We start from the raw sequence: 18,860 nt of genomic DNA on the forward strand, positions 1-18,860 counted from the left end.
AATCAAGATGTAGGTAGTAATTGCTAAATTAATAACAAGCTAATTTTATAAATAAAATTTAGAGTGAAGGCAAATATCTAAAAGGACCATAAAAATTGATCAGTAATTGAGACTGAAAGCAGCACTGCCAAGTCACAATAGGATCTTGAATTATACTTAATCTGGTTCTGTGTCTGTAATACAGACCATCTTTTTTTTTTTTTAATGTCACTTTGAATACGTTGAAGTCAGGAAAATTCTAGAAAATAAATGAGTACTAAAAAAGCAAAAACAAAACCAAAGGATAATTAGGATAATGCCTTTATTAATGAGAATGAAACGTTCATTCCTCCTTCCACTCCTTCTCGTTGGTTTTCTGGACACAGCTCACCTGATCCTGCTAATTAAAGGGTATGATTACTCCAAAGGATACAAGAATCAGAGTTACCAAATTCTCAAACATAACACTATAACTGTCAAGTGAACTAACACCAAAGAAATCTTATTAATCGGCCTGGCACGGTGGCTCACGCCTGCAATCCCAGCACTTTGGGAGGCCGAGGAGGGCAGATCACGAGGTCAGAAGATCGAGACCATCCTGGCTAACACAGTGAAACCCCGTCTCTACTAAAAAAAAAATACAAAAAAAAAAATTAGCCAGGCGTGTGTGGTGGGTGCCTGTAGTCCCAGCTACTTGGGAGGCTGAGGCAGGAGAATGGCGTGAATCCGGGAGGCGGAGTTTGCAGTGAGCCAAGATCTCGCACCACTGCTCCAGCCTGGGCGACAGAGCGAGACTCCGTCTCAAAAAAAAAAAAAAAATTCTTATTAATCAAAGAACATGGCATTAATTGTAATTAATAGGCAGGGCGGAGTGGCTCAAGCCTGTAATCCCAGCACTTTGGGAGGCCAAGGTGGACAGATTACCTGAGGTCAGGAGTTTGAGACCAGCCTGACCAACATGGTCAAACCCTGTCTCTACTAAAAATACAAAGTGAGCTGGGCGTGGAACATGCCTGTAATCCCAGCTACTTGGGAGGCTGAGGCAGGAGAATCGCTTGAACCCGGGAGGTGGAGGTTGCAGTGAGCCAAAATCACGCCATTGCACTCCAGCCTGGGCAACAAGAGCGAAACTCTGTCTCAAAAAATAAAAAATAAATGGTTCCCACATTAGTATTGTTATTTTTGTACCACCCAAGGGCCTTTCTGAAGAGTTTAACAGACTAAGAATCATTCAACTTACCTAGAAATGTTGTCAGTCTGCTTGTGGCTTCCCTCCTTGATTGACTCACGCTGTGTGATGACTTGACAAGTATCTATCCACCTATAACAAAAAATGTAACTTGCTCACTGCAGCCTCAACCTCCCAGGACCAAGCGATCCCTCCCAACTCAGCCTCCAAGGGAGCTGGGACCACAGGCACACACCACCACACCTGGCTATATTTTTTTCTGTAGAGACATGGTCTCACTATTTTGCCCAGGCTGGGCTCAAGCAATCCTCCCACTTCTGCCTCCCAAAGTGCTAGAAATATAGGTGTAAAGCCACCATGCCTGACCTTCTACATTTTCTTAAGTAAAAAAAGAATCATGGGAGTTTCAGATGGAGTCTAAAATTGAATTGAATATTAAGAATATGGCCTTTCCCCTTATTAAGTCAAGCTTTCTTTTCTGTTCTTCTATGATTGTTATATAACCATCCACTTTTTTTTTTAATTCTATTGTTTGACATTTTTATAATGCCTCTCACTTGCTTTCTCACATACATCCCTAATTTTCAAACAAAAATACAGGGATATTATCTTAGAAAAGGTAAACATCTCAAGTATCAGTTTCACCCCACATATCTAAATGAAATTACTTAAACTAAAAAGCCTCTAGGGGTTAAGATTTCTAAAGGAAACTTACTTCATGTGAACGAGCACTCCAATATCAGCCAACATCAATCATTCTTACCTAAAGAATAATAAGAAAAAGTTAATATAGAAGACAAGGGTATAAAATAAAGGTTTGAAAATGCTAGTCAACTTCAAAATTTAAAGAGTAAAAATCCAGAGATAAAGATTGGGGGTAAGTTACAGCATAAAAAAAATACGAAGAAACTTCATGGTGGGGGGGGGGAGATCTAAAATTATTCTTACATAAAATAAGTAGACACCTGAATTAGAATGAAAACTGTATTTTCTTTAAAATGTAAAAGCCTAACTCTCATTTTCACCAGTCTGAGCACAAGTTTGACTGCAACCCAAAATATACTATCCCTTATGTGAAGGTATGTGACAACGTTGACCTCACCAAATGAGTTTTAACATCAGCTCTTTTTTCATATTGAAAGCACATACCCTGCTCCCCATTGAAGTATGTCTTCCATTGTCAGGCGGGCTGACCACCTTCAGCAGGAGTCCTCCAAGAGTGCCCAACTCCCCTTCCCACAGTACACAACGCTGCAGTTGTTGTCCTGCAATCCTTTGTATTTACCTCATTCTTTCCCATCTAAGTCCTCACTGAGTTTTAAAGTTAGGGCTGGAAAAGCTATGCCTTACTGGGACAGCAAGGAACCAATTTTTTTCTGAGGAAGAAGACATTCACCTTCACTACATGCCTGGCAGGGCCACAGTGCACAAAACAAAGATCAGCCTTCATTCAAGTTCCAGGTTTTTCTTCCTCCCTGAATGATTACTGCAAAGGGTATATGAAGTAAGAGTTCCCTGTTGCACATGTACCATCCATAAGGGATACTATATCGTTTTGCATTCTTCCCCCCATTCTCCACATTGTCCTATCCTACGTCCAAGCCCTTTTCACTCTCAAAAAAAAAAAAAAAAAAATTTTCAGCACTGGTGTTCAAAAGCAACATTTTTATGGTTAATGGTTTACCAGCAACTGTTGAGATTTCCAGTTGAGTCTTAAAAATTGCCAATCATTATCTAGCAGCAATGACAGATGATTAGGAGCAGTCAAATCCTCTGAATTCTTTCCCTAATAGGCAGCCATTTGAGAACTGCACTAGCTGACATCACTAAAACATTATCAGCTAAAGCCAAAACCAAATAAAGGCCCAGACCAACATCCTGGCTCTCTAAAACCTGTTCAAAATCATTAAGTGAAAGGCAGTAAATGCAGGACTGTGGATCATGTCACTGCAGCTGACAATGATTAACAATAGGAGACATGCAACCCCCATTAAGGTTAAAAGTCCAAAACTAGTCACACGCATCTCTTTATTGGGGAAAAGTGAGACTATTATGCATTCTTGGTAGGTTTGCAACCTTGCATGAAGAGCACCCATTGCATTTCTTTCATCTTTCAGAAAGCACCGGTATCTGTTCCAAGGGCCTAACAGTACGAAAATACATTCTGGCATCACACCTCTGAACCCAAGACTGTTCTCATTAAAAATAATTTTGGTTTGTAACAAAATTATGAAATACAATGCAAGCACCTCGGTATAGCATTATTACTGAAACCACTTAATTCCCAGCTTTTTGACTGAGTTTTTTTAAAAAAACCCACTGCACTAAGATTCACAATTCATTGCTATATACAAATTAAAGCTAGTAAGAACACGCTAACATCACAAGTTTCTCATTCTAAAGTGCAAAAGCCTAATCATCTGAAAGTGAACAGGGTAAGGCAAAATTAACCCCCCACCCCAATAAAGTTCCTGAAGTCCATATATTATACCAAGTACATTTTCTAAAATTGTTACTGACTGGTAAGAAATAGACCTGAGTTTTTATTTCTAACACCCAATCACTAAACCACGGCAGCAAGCACTGGCCACCGATTTAATGGATTACGACACAGGAAACCCCATCAGGGTTCTATGTAATTTAGTGATACTCATGTCACTAATATTGAGCATTATACTTGATCTGCATTATGTTGCCGATATGCAGAGGCTAAACTAGTCATCAGTTGCTCTTTCATCTATCAGTAGAGTCCCAAGTTGTTTGACTGAATGGACTACATGTTAAAGTACAAGTCTGTCCCCACCTTGTGAATTGCTTGCCAACAAGCAAGCTCTTTTTCTTGATACACAGAAGAAGTCTCATAGTCATGAAGTTTTCATCAGCATTTATGCAAAGTAAACCACTTTCCAGTTACAGAGCAGAAACATCATACATGAAAGCTGTCTCTCATGCATGCTAGCTAAAAACCAGGTTCAGAGACCAAAAAGTTGAAGTGAGGTCTGGAACAACAGTTGATGCAAAGTCCTAAGCAACAAAAGTTGTGCTTTTGAAGACTCAGGTTTTCTTGTAAACATTTTGGACTATAACATCACATCCCTAAAGCTAAGGGAACCAAATTCAAAAAGCTACTCTGAACATATGAAGTCATCCTACAGAAACGACGATGTCTTATGATTGGGAATGATTCCCAACATGTATTCGACTGTAGTCAAGTCAGTGTTCCACACCACCTTCCCCCAGGTTTAGAGTATAGACATACTTAGACAAGTCCCATAACTTCAACTATTCACATTAGATTCCCATCTGAGCCCAAGTTAGTAACAATGGTGTTTTCATGAAGCCCATGTTTTTAAAAATTTTAAATCGCATTACAAAAAAACCTGTACTTTTAGTTCAACTCAACTTGTAGAATTACCAAGATTGCATAATGAAATTACTGATATTGCCGATCTATGGGCAGGTCAGTTTGCTACAATAGAGACTAATTATCACGTGCTATACGGTCCATGTCAAGGTGCTAAAAGCACCCTAGTTCCCAAGTATAGTTTAGTTCCCTCTCCCCCACACCACTGATGTGTTCCATGTTATCTTCAGTTACAATGCAACTAAAGGAAACCACACAACTGAGTCAGATATACCAAAGAATCAAGTTTGCACTTTTTATCTGAGAACTGCAACAGCACTGAATTCTGCCTGACAAATTACAGCTCTAACCCCACACCCACACAGTTTTGATGTAAGCTAGCTTTACCATACAAGTGTTAGGTGCTGCACTGTAATTTCATTGTCAGAAATGTGATGCCAGAATGCCCACGGAATAAAGTACATAGCAAGTCACCAAGTTAGATTATATTGCTTGTTACCTACCTGTATGCAGTCGGCAATGAGAATCTTGGAGCAAGCAGGAATACTACATCCGGGTCCTAATGTCCATTGCCATTTGCGGTACTACGTTCCTCACAGTTACGCACTGCAGAAATGCTGGCTAAATGCAGTTATGTAGCAGGCCACTACTTTAATAGTGCATTATTGCAGTCCAAGAACACCAGAAAACATTCTGCCACAACTTAGTGGCTTGCTCAAGAATAGCCAAGTATCTAAATTTTTATCTGCCATAATATGCCACTTAAAAATTGCACAGGCGTAACATTACAATTTCCCCATTTCTTAGCTGTTTATATTAGTGGTACAATACATCTATAAAGAGTGGTGGGGTTTGTAGTACTTCTTAGGAGTTTAATGTTCTATGCAAAGAGGATTATGGTTTCACTAACATGAGCCAATGGGCTATGCTATAAAATGCCTATTAAATACACTGGGGTCTTAACAGTATGCAGTTTTCAAAGATTAGGAGAAGTATAAAAAACAACCAGTGTTCCTCTTAAAACAAAATTATGAGAAAGTGGAGAAGAGGAAATGGGGACAAGTGGTTTCTTTAAATGAGAAAAATGGCTAAAATACTTCAAAATTGCTACCTCCCCTTTCCCACCCCAAGTTTCAGATCGACTTTTAGGAAACTATTAAGATTATTTAAATTCACATTAGACTAAAAACTATCACATATACATTGAGGACTTATTGAAAGTCTACTTGAGTAAGCTTACAACCCTGGGTACATTGCTGTTTCAGTGATGAAAGTCAAATGTCATTTGAAACTAAGCAACATTATTTGCTAAACAACGTTTAGCAACTCTACAGTCCACAGTAAGGGTATCAAAAGCCACAACTTTCAGGAGATTATCCATTAGCATCCTTCACCACTCTTCAAAGGTACAGTACTACCAAAAGCTTAATTTTAGGGGGTCTGTGCCAGCATCCCTTATAAAGAAAGGCATGTAATCTGAAAAATAAACTGAAACATTAATTTTATAGGCAGATTTTCCCATTTCCCGACCAGCCCCCACCCACACACATTCAAAGTTCACCCTCTGTGGGTGTCCCATGAACACCCCTTATTTTCTTGTCTTTAGTAGAGTCCCTACTATATAATTCAACCAAACTGTAATGGATTCCTTTCTAATCAAGACCCTTGTTTCCGTACAGAAAATCTCTTATGTATCACCAATTAATAACCTGTTTTGGGACAAAACTTCCTCATTGATATAATCATGGTAAACTACTCATATTTCCGAGTGTGCTGGTGAATGATATAATGAGCATTATTTTCTAATGAGATTCTCTCCCTTAGCACACCATGTACCTGTCAGTCATACAACCAGAATTTGGTGAGATGCTTTTATACACTAGTGTTTACTTTCAGCATTATCCTGTTTCCTATGCAGAAAGTGCTCAGATTGTTCCAACAATAGGTCTCCTTTTGTACACAGGCACAATACTAAACTTCAGCATGTTAATAAAGGTTTGACTTAGAATTTTTCTTTTGCCAATTAGCACCAAGAACAGAGGTGAAAAGGAGGAAGACACATTCCATAGTAAGAGTTCTATAATGTACAGATTTGAATGGAACGTAACTAAGAACAAAGCCAAACCATTCAATTACTTTACCTACTATTAGGAAGCTGTTCCTCTAACATATTTACACTGGGAAATCAGGCTCCCATTATACTAACAGGCAACAATAAACAATCTACTTTAATAGTCAAAGTCTTGTTCTAATGGAAGGGGGTTCAATGAAGTTGACAATTAACTGACAACACCATGGAAACATTACAAGCCTTTACGGTGGGAGGAAGGGATATTTGTACTGTGTAGCATGAGCAACTTTCTCCAGATTTAGTGCTACATGAAAAGGAAACTATGTCAAAACAAGTTAACAAATTTACAATAAGAATGATTATCTGCAACCCTATTTGTTATTAACAGTCACCACTAGCTCTTAGAAGAGAACCAATAGATTTTTATAGTCCTAAAGATTTTGCCCAACAGAAGTAGCACAAGGAGATGTAAAAGAGTACAAATGTATGTATAACTAAACCTACTTCAGTTACTAAACCCTTTTTTTTTTTTTTTTTTTTTTTTTTAAGACAGAGTCTCGCTCCGTTGCCCAGGCTAGAGTGCAGTGGCACGGTCTCAGCTCATTGCAATCTCCACCTCCAGGTTCAAGCAATTCTCCTGGCTCAGCCTCCCGAGTAGCTGGGATTACAGGCGCCTGCCACCACGCCCAGCTAATGTTTTGTATTTTTAGTAGAGATGGGGTTTCACCATGTTGGCCAGGCTGGTCTTGAACTCCTCATCTCATGATTTGCCCACCTCAGCCTCCCAAAGTGCTGGGATTACAGGCGTGAGCCACCGCGCCCGGCCCAGTTACTAAACCTTCTTACTTTCAAGTTTTGTTTTTTAGACTACACCCCATCTTTATAAATCACTTGAATACATGAAAAGGCTTCATGTTTAACAATCTTTAATTCAAATGTAAAAGTTCAATACAAGCCATTCATAGGGCTTGAGATTTGTTGGTCTTTTAAAAACAAGAAATGGAGAAATGCAACAAAATGATCTTTCCACTTTTCAAAAGCTTTCAAGTAAAGGATAGATCATAGGGCCATAAAAGATCCATTTAATCAAACCCACTTTCACCCCCTACCAATTGTCTTACACCCATTCCACAATCTTAATACATATTCCTGAATGAAGATTTACAGTTCAGCTTTGCTTACATAACCATTTAAAAAATACTTAGCACCAGCGTGCTTCCTATATGCCAAACAAATCATGAAACTACTTCAATATGCATTTCTTCTTTTTAAAACAAAGGGGGCAGTTATTTGTAGAAAGCAATACTTAGCCTCCAGATACATTTCCCAGAAATGGCATATGCCATTCAAAGGCCTAGACACTCTCATGCTTTCAATGTGGAATACCTAGCCTAATGTGCATAGAAGCATGAATGGCAAAGTTGAAGATCAATATTATAACTATTTTTCTATTTATTTGAAGCACAGTAAAAAAAAAAATTGGTACACTTTGGAAATTCAGTGGCACAAGGTACACTGCCATAACTTGAGGGACATTATACAGTAAAAAAGAAAAAAAAAAAAGAAATAAAAAGGAAAAAAAAAAATTCTCCTGTTCCAAACACTGCATTACATAATTTTACCTGCCCAAACAGACCATTTACAAATATTAGGTCAATAAACTGCTAACATCCATAAAAAGGTAGCTTTCTTACTAAAATGCAAGAATTTAAAAGATTGGTATCTAAACAAAAAACAAAACAAACTGGAATGAAAGCCTAAATATCACATCTAAAATCGGGGTTTTTTGTTTGGGCCTTCGTACTCTTCTCTCCCTCTACCATATCCTGCTGGAGTTCCAGGCCCCATTCCTCTAGGACCCTGTCCACCCACAGGCCCCGCACCTCCCTGCCCAAAGCGCTCAGTACGCTATTGGAACAGTAATTAACAGTTCATTATAAGTAGTTGATGTCCATGTGTGTTAAGTAAATATTTTAGAAGGTTCCGTAGTCAACGTTCGTCGATACAATCACCAATGAGTCGATCCACAGGTACCGGGAACATAGAAAGGAAAAAAGGGTAATTTGAAAATTAGTTTACGATAATACATGCCTTGTGGTATGTTCCCACTTCAGCCATTCTCATACACCTGTTTCAAAGAACAGATCTTCCCTGTAGTGCTAAAAAATTTAAGAATTAGTGCAGATGTGAAAATCCATTCCAAAATGAGTTCTAAGAAATTTCACATCACATTAACCCACTGAAAAGCTTGCAAACTCTTTCAACGTCTCAACAGGAAATTTAATTTCCAAGTAAGCCTAACAAGCCCAACCAGAGATTCAATTCACTCAATGAAGTGACAAAGACCTACTCACCAGTTAGTGGCATGTGCTGCTTAAGAAACCTTGTGCTTTTCAAGATCTTAAGACACATCTGCTAAGTTGCAGAAATCTTAAAAGGTTGAAAGTTTTAATAAAATGCTACCAGACTACAAAAAGAAAAAGCATAAAAGACTATAGATTTAGTCACTTAACCGGCACAGTAACTTGATCAAAAAAACTTGTGTTGCCAAATTCTCACAGGCATACTACCTTCCGAGCCATCACTATATATAACCAGAGACAATTACGTTCTCAGTACTATTCTATATTGTTGCAAACTAAATGAACAAACCCCACCCACCTTCATCAGTCCATCTTTTCCCTTGGGTCTTTGAAAAGTGCAGACACTTTGCTGTAATTCCATGTTTTAGATACTTCCCAAACAGTGAAACACCAAGCTAAAGTAACTGCAATAAAGCAGTGAGTGACTTCACTATTCCCATCTAGTTTTAGGTAATTCTAGAGATAGAAGTTTTCAATAGAAACATATGTGCCTGAATAGCAGACCCCTCAGGTATGCAAACACAGCAGCCTACACTTTTTCTCATTCCATTTATAATAGACCAGTTACTAAGAGTATTACTCCAAATAAAAAACTAAAATGGCATCAGGGTTTAACTGTTCCTATACACAATTTCAACATTTTTTTAAACAAAATACTATTGAGCTACTCAAAATGACTAAATCTTAATCCTTTGTTTTTCAAAATCTTATAAATTACAGGGTTTTGGCTCATTGTTCTGTGTTCTACCTCTAAGAGCTTAAAAAAAAAGAAAAATTTGGGGCTTTCATAACTATGTTAATTACACCAGCTGAGAACCCAGGTGCTATCAGCTACCTGTTATCTAGAATATAAACCTTTAATTGTTGAGAACATAAGGTCAAATTAGATTTTACACATTATCTATCAATCTGTCTTTAGGAAAAATATAAACCAAAATGTTACCCACGTACTCTGAAAAATCTAAAGAAAGCCCATAGTATTACATTTTACCCAACCAGCCATTTATAATTCTAACTTCAATTCCCAAAAAGTCTTAGGTAGATTATAAAGAGGTGAGGCCCTATACTAAATCCTTATGTTTCTATTTATAAAGTGAATCTTATGAGCTACACACTGCAGCTCCCCTCCTTTGCCAAAAGCCTGTAGTGAACTCAACACATTCAACTCAGCTATAAAAATGCACTCTCTAAACCCACCAAAATTCAGTCCTAATGATTTGTAAAGCCCTAATGCGGCCACTCATACCAGTTCAACTGATTGTTCTAAACATCTGACCGGCTATATTCACAGCTGAAACATAATAGCATCAAGAAGGTTCAGATCAAATGCACACCATTAGTATGCTTAAAAATTATTGTTGATTTTTGCTACTCTGTAGCAAAATGGAGATGTCAGTTGATCTTAGAAGGTATACCCACAGACAGGCCCAACAGGTGGGAAACGACGAGTCAAAACACTCAATTCCCTTTTCATAGGATAGAAGCCACACCAAATATAGGTCAAAGTCCTACATATCACTAAAACATGCCTAAAGCTTCAAACTACAAGTCTGATTCCTACTTATGGCAAATACCAGCTTAAAGAATGACAGTTTGCCATTTGATTATTCTCACTTGGTTGTAGAATAATCAGATACATTATCTAGCATCTAGAATTTGGATTTGCCATGCACTACAGTTCAAAAGCACCTAAATCTACTTATTGCCAAAGGTAATTCCACATACTACTAACAGCATTGACTCCTTGTTGGCAACCGTTATCTGTTTAGGTTACCACACACCGAGTTCTATGTTGCCAAAGTATTCCTCAATATTACATATTTATGTATGAAATTGGTAGGGGAAACTAAAAGAGATCCAGTCACCTACTTAAAAAAACAAAACAAAACAAAACAAACACACCTAAGTTGTGAAAATGAGAATTTCCTTGGTACTACGTCCCACAGGATACATTACCATGTCACTTCCCATCATGGAACCACTCATGGTTGCTGGTGGAACGCCAGGATTAGCTTCATAACCTATGCCACCACCACCACCTAGAGGTGGAAATTTCTGGCCTCCTGAACCATAGGGATCTAGAAAACAAAAATAGTGGTTACAACTCCACCAGAATACCACTCTCTACTTATATCATTAATTTAAATTTCACACTTACCTCCCATGTTCATTGCTCCTCCGCCACCCATTCGCATGTCTCTTTCCCTCTGCAAGAAAAAAATTCCTTTCCATGTACCTGCACTATACCCACAGCAAGCATTCTTAAAAACTGAGAAATTTTCAAGAGTTAAATAATCAAAAACATGATAAAGTTCAAAAGTTCATCATCTGAAGTATTTTTGAAATCAATATTCTGAAAACTAAGTTAGACTCAATTTATCCAAAGACCTATAAAACTTCCTATTCAAGGCCGGGAGCAGTGGCTCACGCCTATAATCCCAGCACTTTGGGAGGCCGAGGCAGGCAGATCACCTGAGGTCAGGAGTTCGAGACCAGCCTGGCCAACATGGCGGAAATGCCGTTTCTACTAAAAATACAAAAATTAGCCCAGCATGGTGGCAGGCACTTGTAACCCCACCTACTCAAGAGGCTGAGGCAGGAGAATCACTTGAACCCAGGAGGCTGACGCTGCAGTGAGCCAAGATCAAGCCACTGCACTCCAGTCTGGGTGACAACAGCAAAACTCTCTCCAAAAAAAACAAGCAAAAAACCCAAGAAACAAAACACAAAAAAACTTCCTATTCAATTAAATCCTCTGATCCATACCAGGAAATCAAACATAATATACTTGGTTAGAAAAAAAGCAGAAAATAACTGTATTTGATATTAAAATTTCCTGTATTTCCTTCTAGGTACCTCCAAGTTCTATAGACAACTCCAATTAGAAGGTAGTAAAGGTTGACTTACTGGATCCATGTAGCCCATTCGGCTGTAACTTTCCTCTCTTTGGCGCCTCATTTGTTCTTCCATCTCACGCTGACGAATCATCATCTCTTCCTCTCTTCTACGTCGTTCCTCCTCTTGCCTAGAAATACCCATCATGCACATAACTGAAGTGTTATCCACATCTTTTAGAATTCAATGTGAAGAAACCTAGCAGGTGACCTAAGAACTAGGTTAGAGCTAAAAACACAAAGGCTTAGAGTGAGTCTACGGGCATAGTACTAAAGACATTCTGGCAAATAATGTAGGCTTTATTAAGGAAAATCTTACACTGTGTTCGATTTTAAGTGTTAAACCAACACTGACATAGTATTTAACCTTTGTATTTTGCCTGACTGACCTGAAACACTAAGTACATCTTTTTCCTAAATGTCAGAATATAAATGTTAATGCAGAAAGCAAGGCTTAAGGCCAGGGTTGGTAGTTCATGCCTGTAATCTCAGTACTTTAGGAGGCCAGGAGTTTGACACCAGCCTAGGCAATATAGGAAGACTCCATCTCTACAAATACCAAAAAAAATTTAAAAATTAGCTGGGGGTGGTGGCCTGTGCCTCTAGTCCCAGCTACTCAGGAGGATTGCTTGAGCTCGAGTTTGAGACTGCAGTGAGCTATGATCATGCCACTGCACTTCAGCCTGGGCCCATCTCAAAAAAGGAAGGAAAAAAATGGCCAACCGTGGTGGCTCATGCCTGTAATCCCAGCACTTTGGGAGGCAGAGACAGGTGGATCACTTGAGCTCAAGAGTTCAAGGCCAGCCTGGCCAACATGGCGAAACCCCATATCTACTACAAATACAAAAAGAAATTAGCCAGGTGTCGCGGCACGTGCCTGTAAACGCCAGCTACTCGGGAGGCTGAGGCAAAAGAATCGCTTGAACCCAGGAAGCGGACGGAGGTTGTGGTGAGCTGAGACTGCACCACTGCACTCCCGCCTGGGCAACAGAGTGATACGTTTTGAAGAAAAAAAAAAAAGGAAGGCTTAAACCTTAAACACAATTTTACCTCAATTGCATTTCTTTACGTTTCTGCATTTCTTGATTGTGAAGTTCTTCCATGCGTCTTAATTCTTCCTGTCGTCTCATCAGATCTGAACATTGGAAAATATTTGATTCACATTAACAACGTTCTAATAAGGTGAAAAACAATTGGCTTTAGCAGTGATGTTCACGCAGAGATCTTTTTACCTTGGCGCAAAAGATTTGCCTGATGTTCATGATAGGCATCTTCCATTTCACTTTCCAATTTGTCTTTTGCATCTTTCATGTTTTTTTCAACTTGTTCCCTTTGCTGTTTTTCCATTTCATCCAAAGACTTCCATCGCTGAGAATATTCGTACTCAAATGTGCCATGCTGGGCAAAACGAGGAGGGGTTTCTCTCTCCCTAACAATACACAAAATTTTAACATGAACCAATTTGTGAATGCATACCAGAAAATACTTGCCCTAGTACTGGTCTTTTTCCTGTTCTATTTCTCGTAAAGAGTACAAAAGGCAAAAATTATCCTGATTCATCTAAAAATATCTTCACAGCAAAAAATACTCAGAATACTCAGTAAAAGAATACAGGCACTAGAGATAAATCCTATCTTCCTCGTTTTCTAATTCTGTTTTCCTCTAGCCAAATTCCTTACTGAGGCTAATTTTTTCCACCCATAAAAATGTACTCCAGGCCACGCGTGGTGGCTCACTCCTGTAATCCCTGCACTTTGGGAGGCCAAGGCGGGTGGATCACCTGAGGTCATGAGTTTGAGACCCATCTGGCCAACATGATGAAACCCCATCTCCACTAAAAATACAAAAAATTAGCTGGGCGTGGTGGCAGGCACCTGTAATCCCAGCTATTCTGAGGCCTGAGGCAGGAGAATCACTTGAACCCGGGAGGCAGAGATTGCAATGAGCTGAGATCACACCACTGCACTCCAGCCTGGGAAACAAGAGGGGAAACTCCAGCTTAAAAAAAAAAAAAAAAAAAAAAGTACTTTAGCCAGGCACAGTGCCTCATGCCTGCATCCCAGCACTTTGAGAGACCAAGGTGAGCGACTCACCTGAGGTCAGGAGTTCGAGACCAGCCTAGTCAACATGGTAAAAGCCCATCTCTACTAAAAATAGAAAATGAGCCAGGCATGGTGGCACATGCCTGTAATCCCAGCTACTTGGGAGGCTGAGGCAGGAGAATCGCTTGAACCTGGGAAGCAAAGGTTGCAGTGAGCTGAGATCATGCCACTGCACTCTGGCCTGAGCAACAGAGTGAAACTCAGTCACACACGCGACTTTATGCCATTATTGTAGGGACAAAACAGGACTGCATGTGAATGTATCCACCTCAGAAACAGCTATCTGAATAACAGCTTTAAATCATCCTCAGCCTGAGGTTTTTTACTAATAAGCATATCCACATCAAATAATTTTGCATATTTTAAGCAAAACTGGAAAATTACTAAAATAAATTTATCCTTTACACTTAAAAACTGCCAAAAAAAGTTTAATCAATCTTACTTTTGATACATTGGATTCTTCTGGGCAAGTTTTTCAGGAAGACCATCTTCATCGTCTAGTTGTTCAAGTGGTTCCACAATGACTGGACGAGGAGTTCTAATAACAAAAATGGTTCCATCTTAGCTTTGTTCCAGTTTTATTGCCACCATCTCATGTAAGTTGATAAAAATTATTAGAATAAACAAGACAACTTACGTCGTCAGTAAGAAAACACCTTCACTGCATCGTTCAAATGCCTTTCTTGCTGCTGGCTTAGAAGCAAATTCAACAATGCCTTTCCCTGTAGATCTTCCACGATCATCCACTATTACAACAGCCCTTTCAATAGGACCAAATTGGCTAAAGGCTTCTTCCAACAGTTCATTGGAAACATAAGGTGAAAGATTACGAACAGAAAGGGCAGCAGCATGTGTGGCAAAGCGAACTCGAAGCTGTCTACCTCTCATGGGTGTATCATCGAGTTCGGCTTTAGCAATTTCAGCCAAAGCTCTAGATTCCTGTGTATCAGAGACACTCATGTTAATGACCTCAAAATTGGTTGATGTCTACTCTTAAATTGTCGTAAGTCTACTTCCTACTCCCTTTCTTCCTTCAGCTCAGTTCGAGCATTACCTTTAGGCAGCACCCACTAACACCACTTAGTTTACGCACCCCACCCCTCTTCTCTTGGGTAGCAACAATTATGCATTATATCGCAGGCATATTTCTCCTGAAAGACCGGTGAAAAATCTAAAGACCAATTTATCCTCCCCAGTTTAAAAACCAAACCTTCAGCGTTTGTAGTGACAAAAAAATCCCCCACCCTTTTTAATTCTACATAAAATCAAACAATTACACTCACAAGCTTAATAAACCCGAATCCTTTGCCTTTGTTGATAAAAACTTCTCCTGGTTCTCCATATTTAGCAAACAGTCTTTTGAATTCATCCTCCGTGATATCAGCAGGTAGATTCCCAACAAACAACCGACATCGCTGTGTGTAAGTTTTCTCTCCAGGCCTCCTCAAGAGAGACAAATTGGCTTTAAACCCCTAATGAAAAAGGAAAGAAGTTTTCAAACACCAGAGATCTCTACAAGTGAAAATCCCCAAGATAGTATTTGCTTCTCTGAAACTTATCAGTTGCCTTTCTGTTCCGTTTGGTCACAATCAAGGTGCTACTATGTAAGATTTCTAACATGAGCACTATCTTAACATTGAAAAAGGAGCCCCATGACACAGAATGCTCGAGAATAAACACACTTCCCCAAAGAGTAGACGTCCATCAGCAACTCTTGTCAGCCACATATGTTGAGCGTCCCTAACAAAATCTAAATAGTATGAAAATTAAAATAGGAAAATAACACTTAAGTCCAAATGCCACCGTAACCTACACGATCTGCGCCTGCGCTTTTAATGGAACTTCCCGGTTCTCTCCAAACCTACGTCGCACGCTCTGCACTACGCCAGTCCTAGGGACAGGCTACCTTCTGCAGGGCCGACCAACGCGGCCCGGCGCTTCCTTCCGAAAGGAAACGTCCCCTAGCCTTCCGCCCGCCGGGAGAGCAAGGCGCGGCGGCGGCCAATTCCCCGCCGACCGACGGCCCCGAAAGCCGCCCCGCCCCCGCGGCGGCGCGCGCAGGCGCCCCTTCCGGCTGCCGACAAAATGGAAGCCCGGCGCGGGGGCGGGGGCGAGGAGGGGGCCGCCGCCATCTTAGGGGAGCCGACGCGTCGCTCCCACAGACACTCACCTCCGAGTCCGAGATCTTCTCCTCGCTGCGGCTGCCGGGCCCGCCGGGCCCGCCGGGCAAGGGCCCCTGGTGATGCTGCTGGTGGTAGGGCGGGTGGTGCTGGCGGCCCCCGCGGGGCTCCCCGCCGCCTCGATGCGGCGGCTTGGGGTGGCCGCCAGGAGTGCTTAGGCCCGGGCCGCCACCTGGCTTCGGCCCGCCAGGCATTTTGCCGCCTTTAGGACCACCCGGACCTGGGCCCTGCTTAGGCCCTGGACCCGGGCCCGGGACTGCCGCGGGCGGAGGCGGCGGGCCTCCGGCCTGAGGAGGTGTGGTAGGGACCCCGCTGCTTGGCGGGGTGGGTGGCGGCGCCCCGGGAGGGGCCGAGGTGACTGCAGGCGGCGGGGTCGGAGTCGGGCCTGGCCCGGACCCTGGCGGGGCCCCCGAGGTTGGTGGAGTGGCGGGCGGGGCCGAGCTGGAGGCTGGCGGCGCGCTGCCTACTCCGGGAGCGGGGCCGGGTCCCTGAGCAACGACAGGCTTGGAAGAGTCCTGCGGCGGTGGCGGTGGCTGCTGCTGCTGATGCGGCTGTGGATGCGGCGGCGGCTGATGCGGTGGCGGCTGCTGCGGCGGTGGCTGCTGCGGTGGTGGCTGTTGCTGCTGTTGGTGTGGAGGCGGTGGCGGGATCGGAGGCTTAGGGCCGCTCTGGCCCGGGCCAGGACCCATGGGGCCGCGATTCTGATTGAGGCCCATGCCGGGCGGCGGAGAACGGAAGTCGTGGAGGCCGCCGCGGCCGCCGCCTCCTCCGCGCCTGTGGAAGCCGCCACCGCCACCGCCACGACTCCGGAACCGATCCCGAGACATGTCTGTGGTCAAGGGGCGGTCGAGGCAGAAACGAAGAAGACGCTCAGGAAACGTGGAGGCCACCTTGCTTCTCACAAAATGGCGGATGACACAGGCGGCGCGCCGCCTTTGTCCTCGTCTTATATAGGCCAGCTGGCACGGCCCCGCCTATTCTACGATCGACAGCTCTAATAGCCAATTGCAATTACTATGCTTGATGACACTAAGTTGCGAACCTCCGATCTTTCCTATTGGCCCCTGGGTGAGAGGCGGGAGGCATGGAAGTACTGAAGTTTCCAGTTGGCCAGTGAGCGAAGAAGGCGTTGGCTGTAGGCCACTATGATTTGCTAGGAGAAATTTGAATGGGTATACCAGGGCAATTTTCACTTGCGAGCAAATAACCAGGGCCCTATCCGCTCCTGGGGAGAAGCGCTGGAGGTCTCTCTTCTTTCTTGATTGTCCCTAGGAGCAATCTGCTGATATCCTTGCCCAGAAAAACAGATGTTTTCCGATTCAAAGTCAAATTGAGTGCCTGCGATCTACCCTACCTCGTGCCAACTCAATGAAAGTAGAGAAGTAAAATCACCGATTTCAAACACACGCAGTCTTAACTGATTTCATTATGGAACCTCATAGGAATATAGATTTGTTGTAGCAGCGTAGACTTCTCAATAGGCTTCTGTGGGTGCGCGCTTTGTTCAAAAAGAGCCCCTGTGTGTATGTGTGTATATATACACGTTTACAAACACCAATCACAGGAGGAATGTAAATACTCCACTCAACACTTTACGAACAGATTAAGGTACTTTTAAAAAATTCTAATGTTAGGCCGGGCGCTGTGGCTCACGCCTGTAATCCCAGCACTTTGGGACACCGAGTCGGGCAGATCACCTGAGGTCAGGAGTTCGAGACCGGCCTGGCCAACATGGCGAAACCCCGTCTTTACTAAAAAATACAAAAATTTGGCTGGGTGTGGTGGCTCATGCCTGTAACCCCAGCACTTTGGGAGCCAAGGCGGGTGGATCACGAGGTCAGGAATTCGAGACCAGCCTGGCCAATATGGTGAAACCCCGTCTCCACTAAAAATACAAAAATTAGCTGGGCGTGGTGGTGCGCGCCTGTAGTCCCAGCTACTCGGGAGGCTGAGGCAGGAGAATTGCTTGAACCCGGGAGGCAGAGGTTGCAGTGAGCCAAGATTGTGCCACTGCGCTCCAGCCTGGGCAACAGAGCAAGACTCAGTCTCAAAAAAAAAAAAAATTTTTTTTGCTGAGCTTAATAGTGCACACCTATAATCCCAGCCACCTGGGAGGCTGAGGCAGGAGAATTGCTTGAGCCCAGGAGGCGGAGGTTGCAGTGAGCCGAGATCACACTATTGCACTCCAGCCTGGGCGACAAGTGCCACTCTATCTCAAAAAAAAAAAAAAAAAAAAAATTACAATGTTACAATGTCTATAGGGTATTAACCAGTCAGAGGCATCAATTATTTTTCTTTTATTTTCTTTTATTTTTTTGACACAGAGTCTCGCTCTGTTGCCCAGGCTGGAGAGCAGTGGCACTATCTCAGCTCACCACAACCTCTGCCTCCCAGGTTCAAGTGATTCTCCTGCCTCAGCCTTCCGAGTAGCTGGGACCACAGGCGTGCGCCACCACACCCAGCCAATTTTTGTATTTTTAGTAGAGACAGGGTTTTGCCATGTTGGCCAGGCTGGTCTCGAACTCCTGACCTCAAGTGATCCACCCACCTAGGCCTCCCAAAGTGCTGGGATTACGGGAGTGAGCAACCACGCCCAGCCTGTATTTCACAATCTCCAGTTTCTTTGAGGTCCACAGACCTTTGGGGGAATCATTCCTCCCTCAACATTAGCTCATAGCTTATTATCTTCTTTTCTGCCTCTAACTCTCTTCATTCAAG

The 18,860-nt window shown here is 42.3% G+C and overlaps 1 protein-coding gene across 5 annotated transcripts; it reads right to left on the minus strand.

Annotated features, from left to right (window-relative positions):
* Positions 1-284: 284 nt before the first annotated feature.
* On the minus strand, positions 285-17,120 carry SFPQ (splicing factor proline and glutamine rich). Of its 5 annotated transcripts, none has more exons than XM_030823397.1 (13): positions 16,133-17,059; positions 15,246-15,434; positions 14,600-14,901; positions 14,405-14,500; positions 13,093-13,289; positions 12,911-12,995; positions 11,874-11,991; positions 11,125-11,173; positions 10,923-11,044; positions 5,036-8,511; positions 1,884-1,931; positions 1,220-1,300; positions 285-376 (listed from the first exon to the last, which is right to left on the minus strand). In XM_030823397.1, the coding sequence occupies exons 1-10, from the start codon at positions 16,967-16,969 to the stop codon at positions 8,374-8,376; spliced, it is 2,133 nt and encodes a 710-aa protein (XP_030679257.1). In that variant the 5' UTR covers positions 16,970-17,059; the 3' UTR covers positions 285-376; positions 1,220-1,300; positions 1,884-1,931; positions 5,036-8,373. The 5 variants fall into 5 exon arrangements, with proteins under 5 accessions (XP_030679257.1, XP_030679256.1, XP_030679259.1 ...); XM_030823396.1 differs by having other exon boundaries at positions 285-379; XM_030823399.1 differs by lacking the exon at positions 5,036-8,511 and having other exon boundaries at positions 16,133-17,120.
* Between the last annotated feature and the right edge of the window lie 1,740 nt (positions 17,121-18,860).

Source organism: Nomascus leucogenys, chromosome 12 (genome assembly GCF_006542625.1).
Source record: "Nomascus leucogenys isolate Asia chromosome 12, Asia_NLE_v1, whole genome shotgun sequence".
Classification (NCBI taxonomy): Eukaryota; Metazoa; Chordata; class Mammalia; order Primates; family Hylobatidae; genus Nomascus; species Nomascus leucogenys.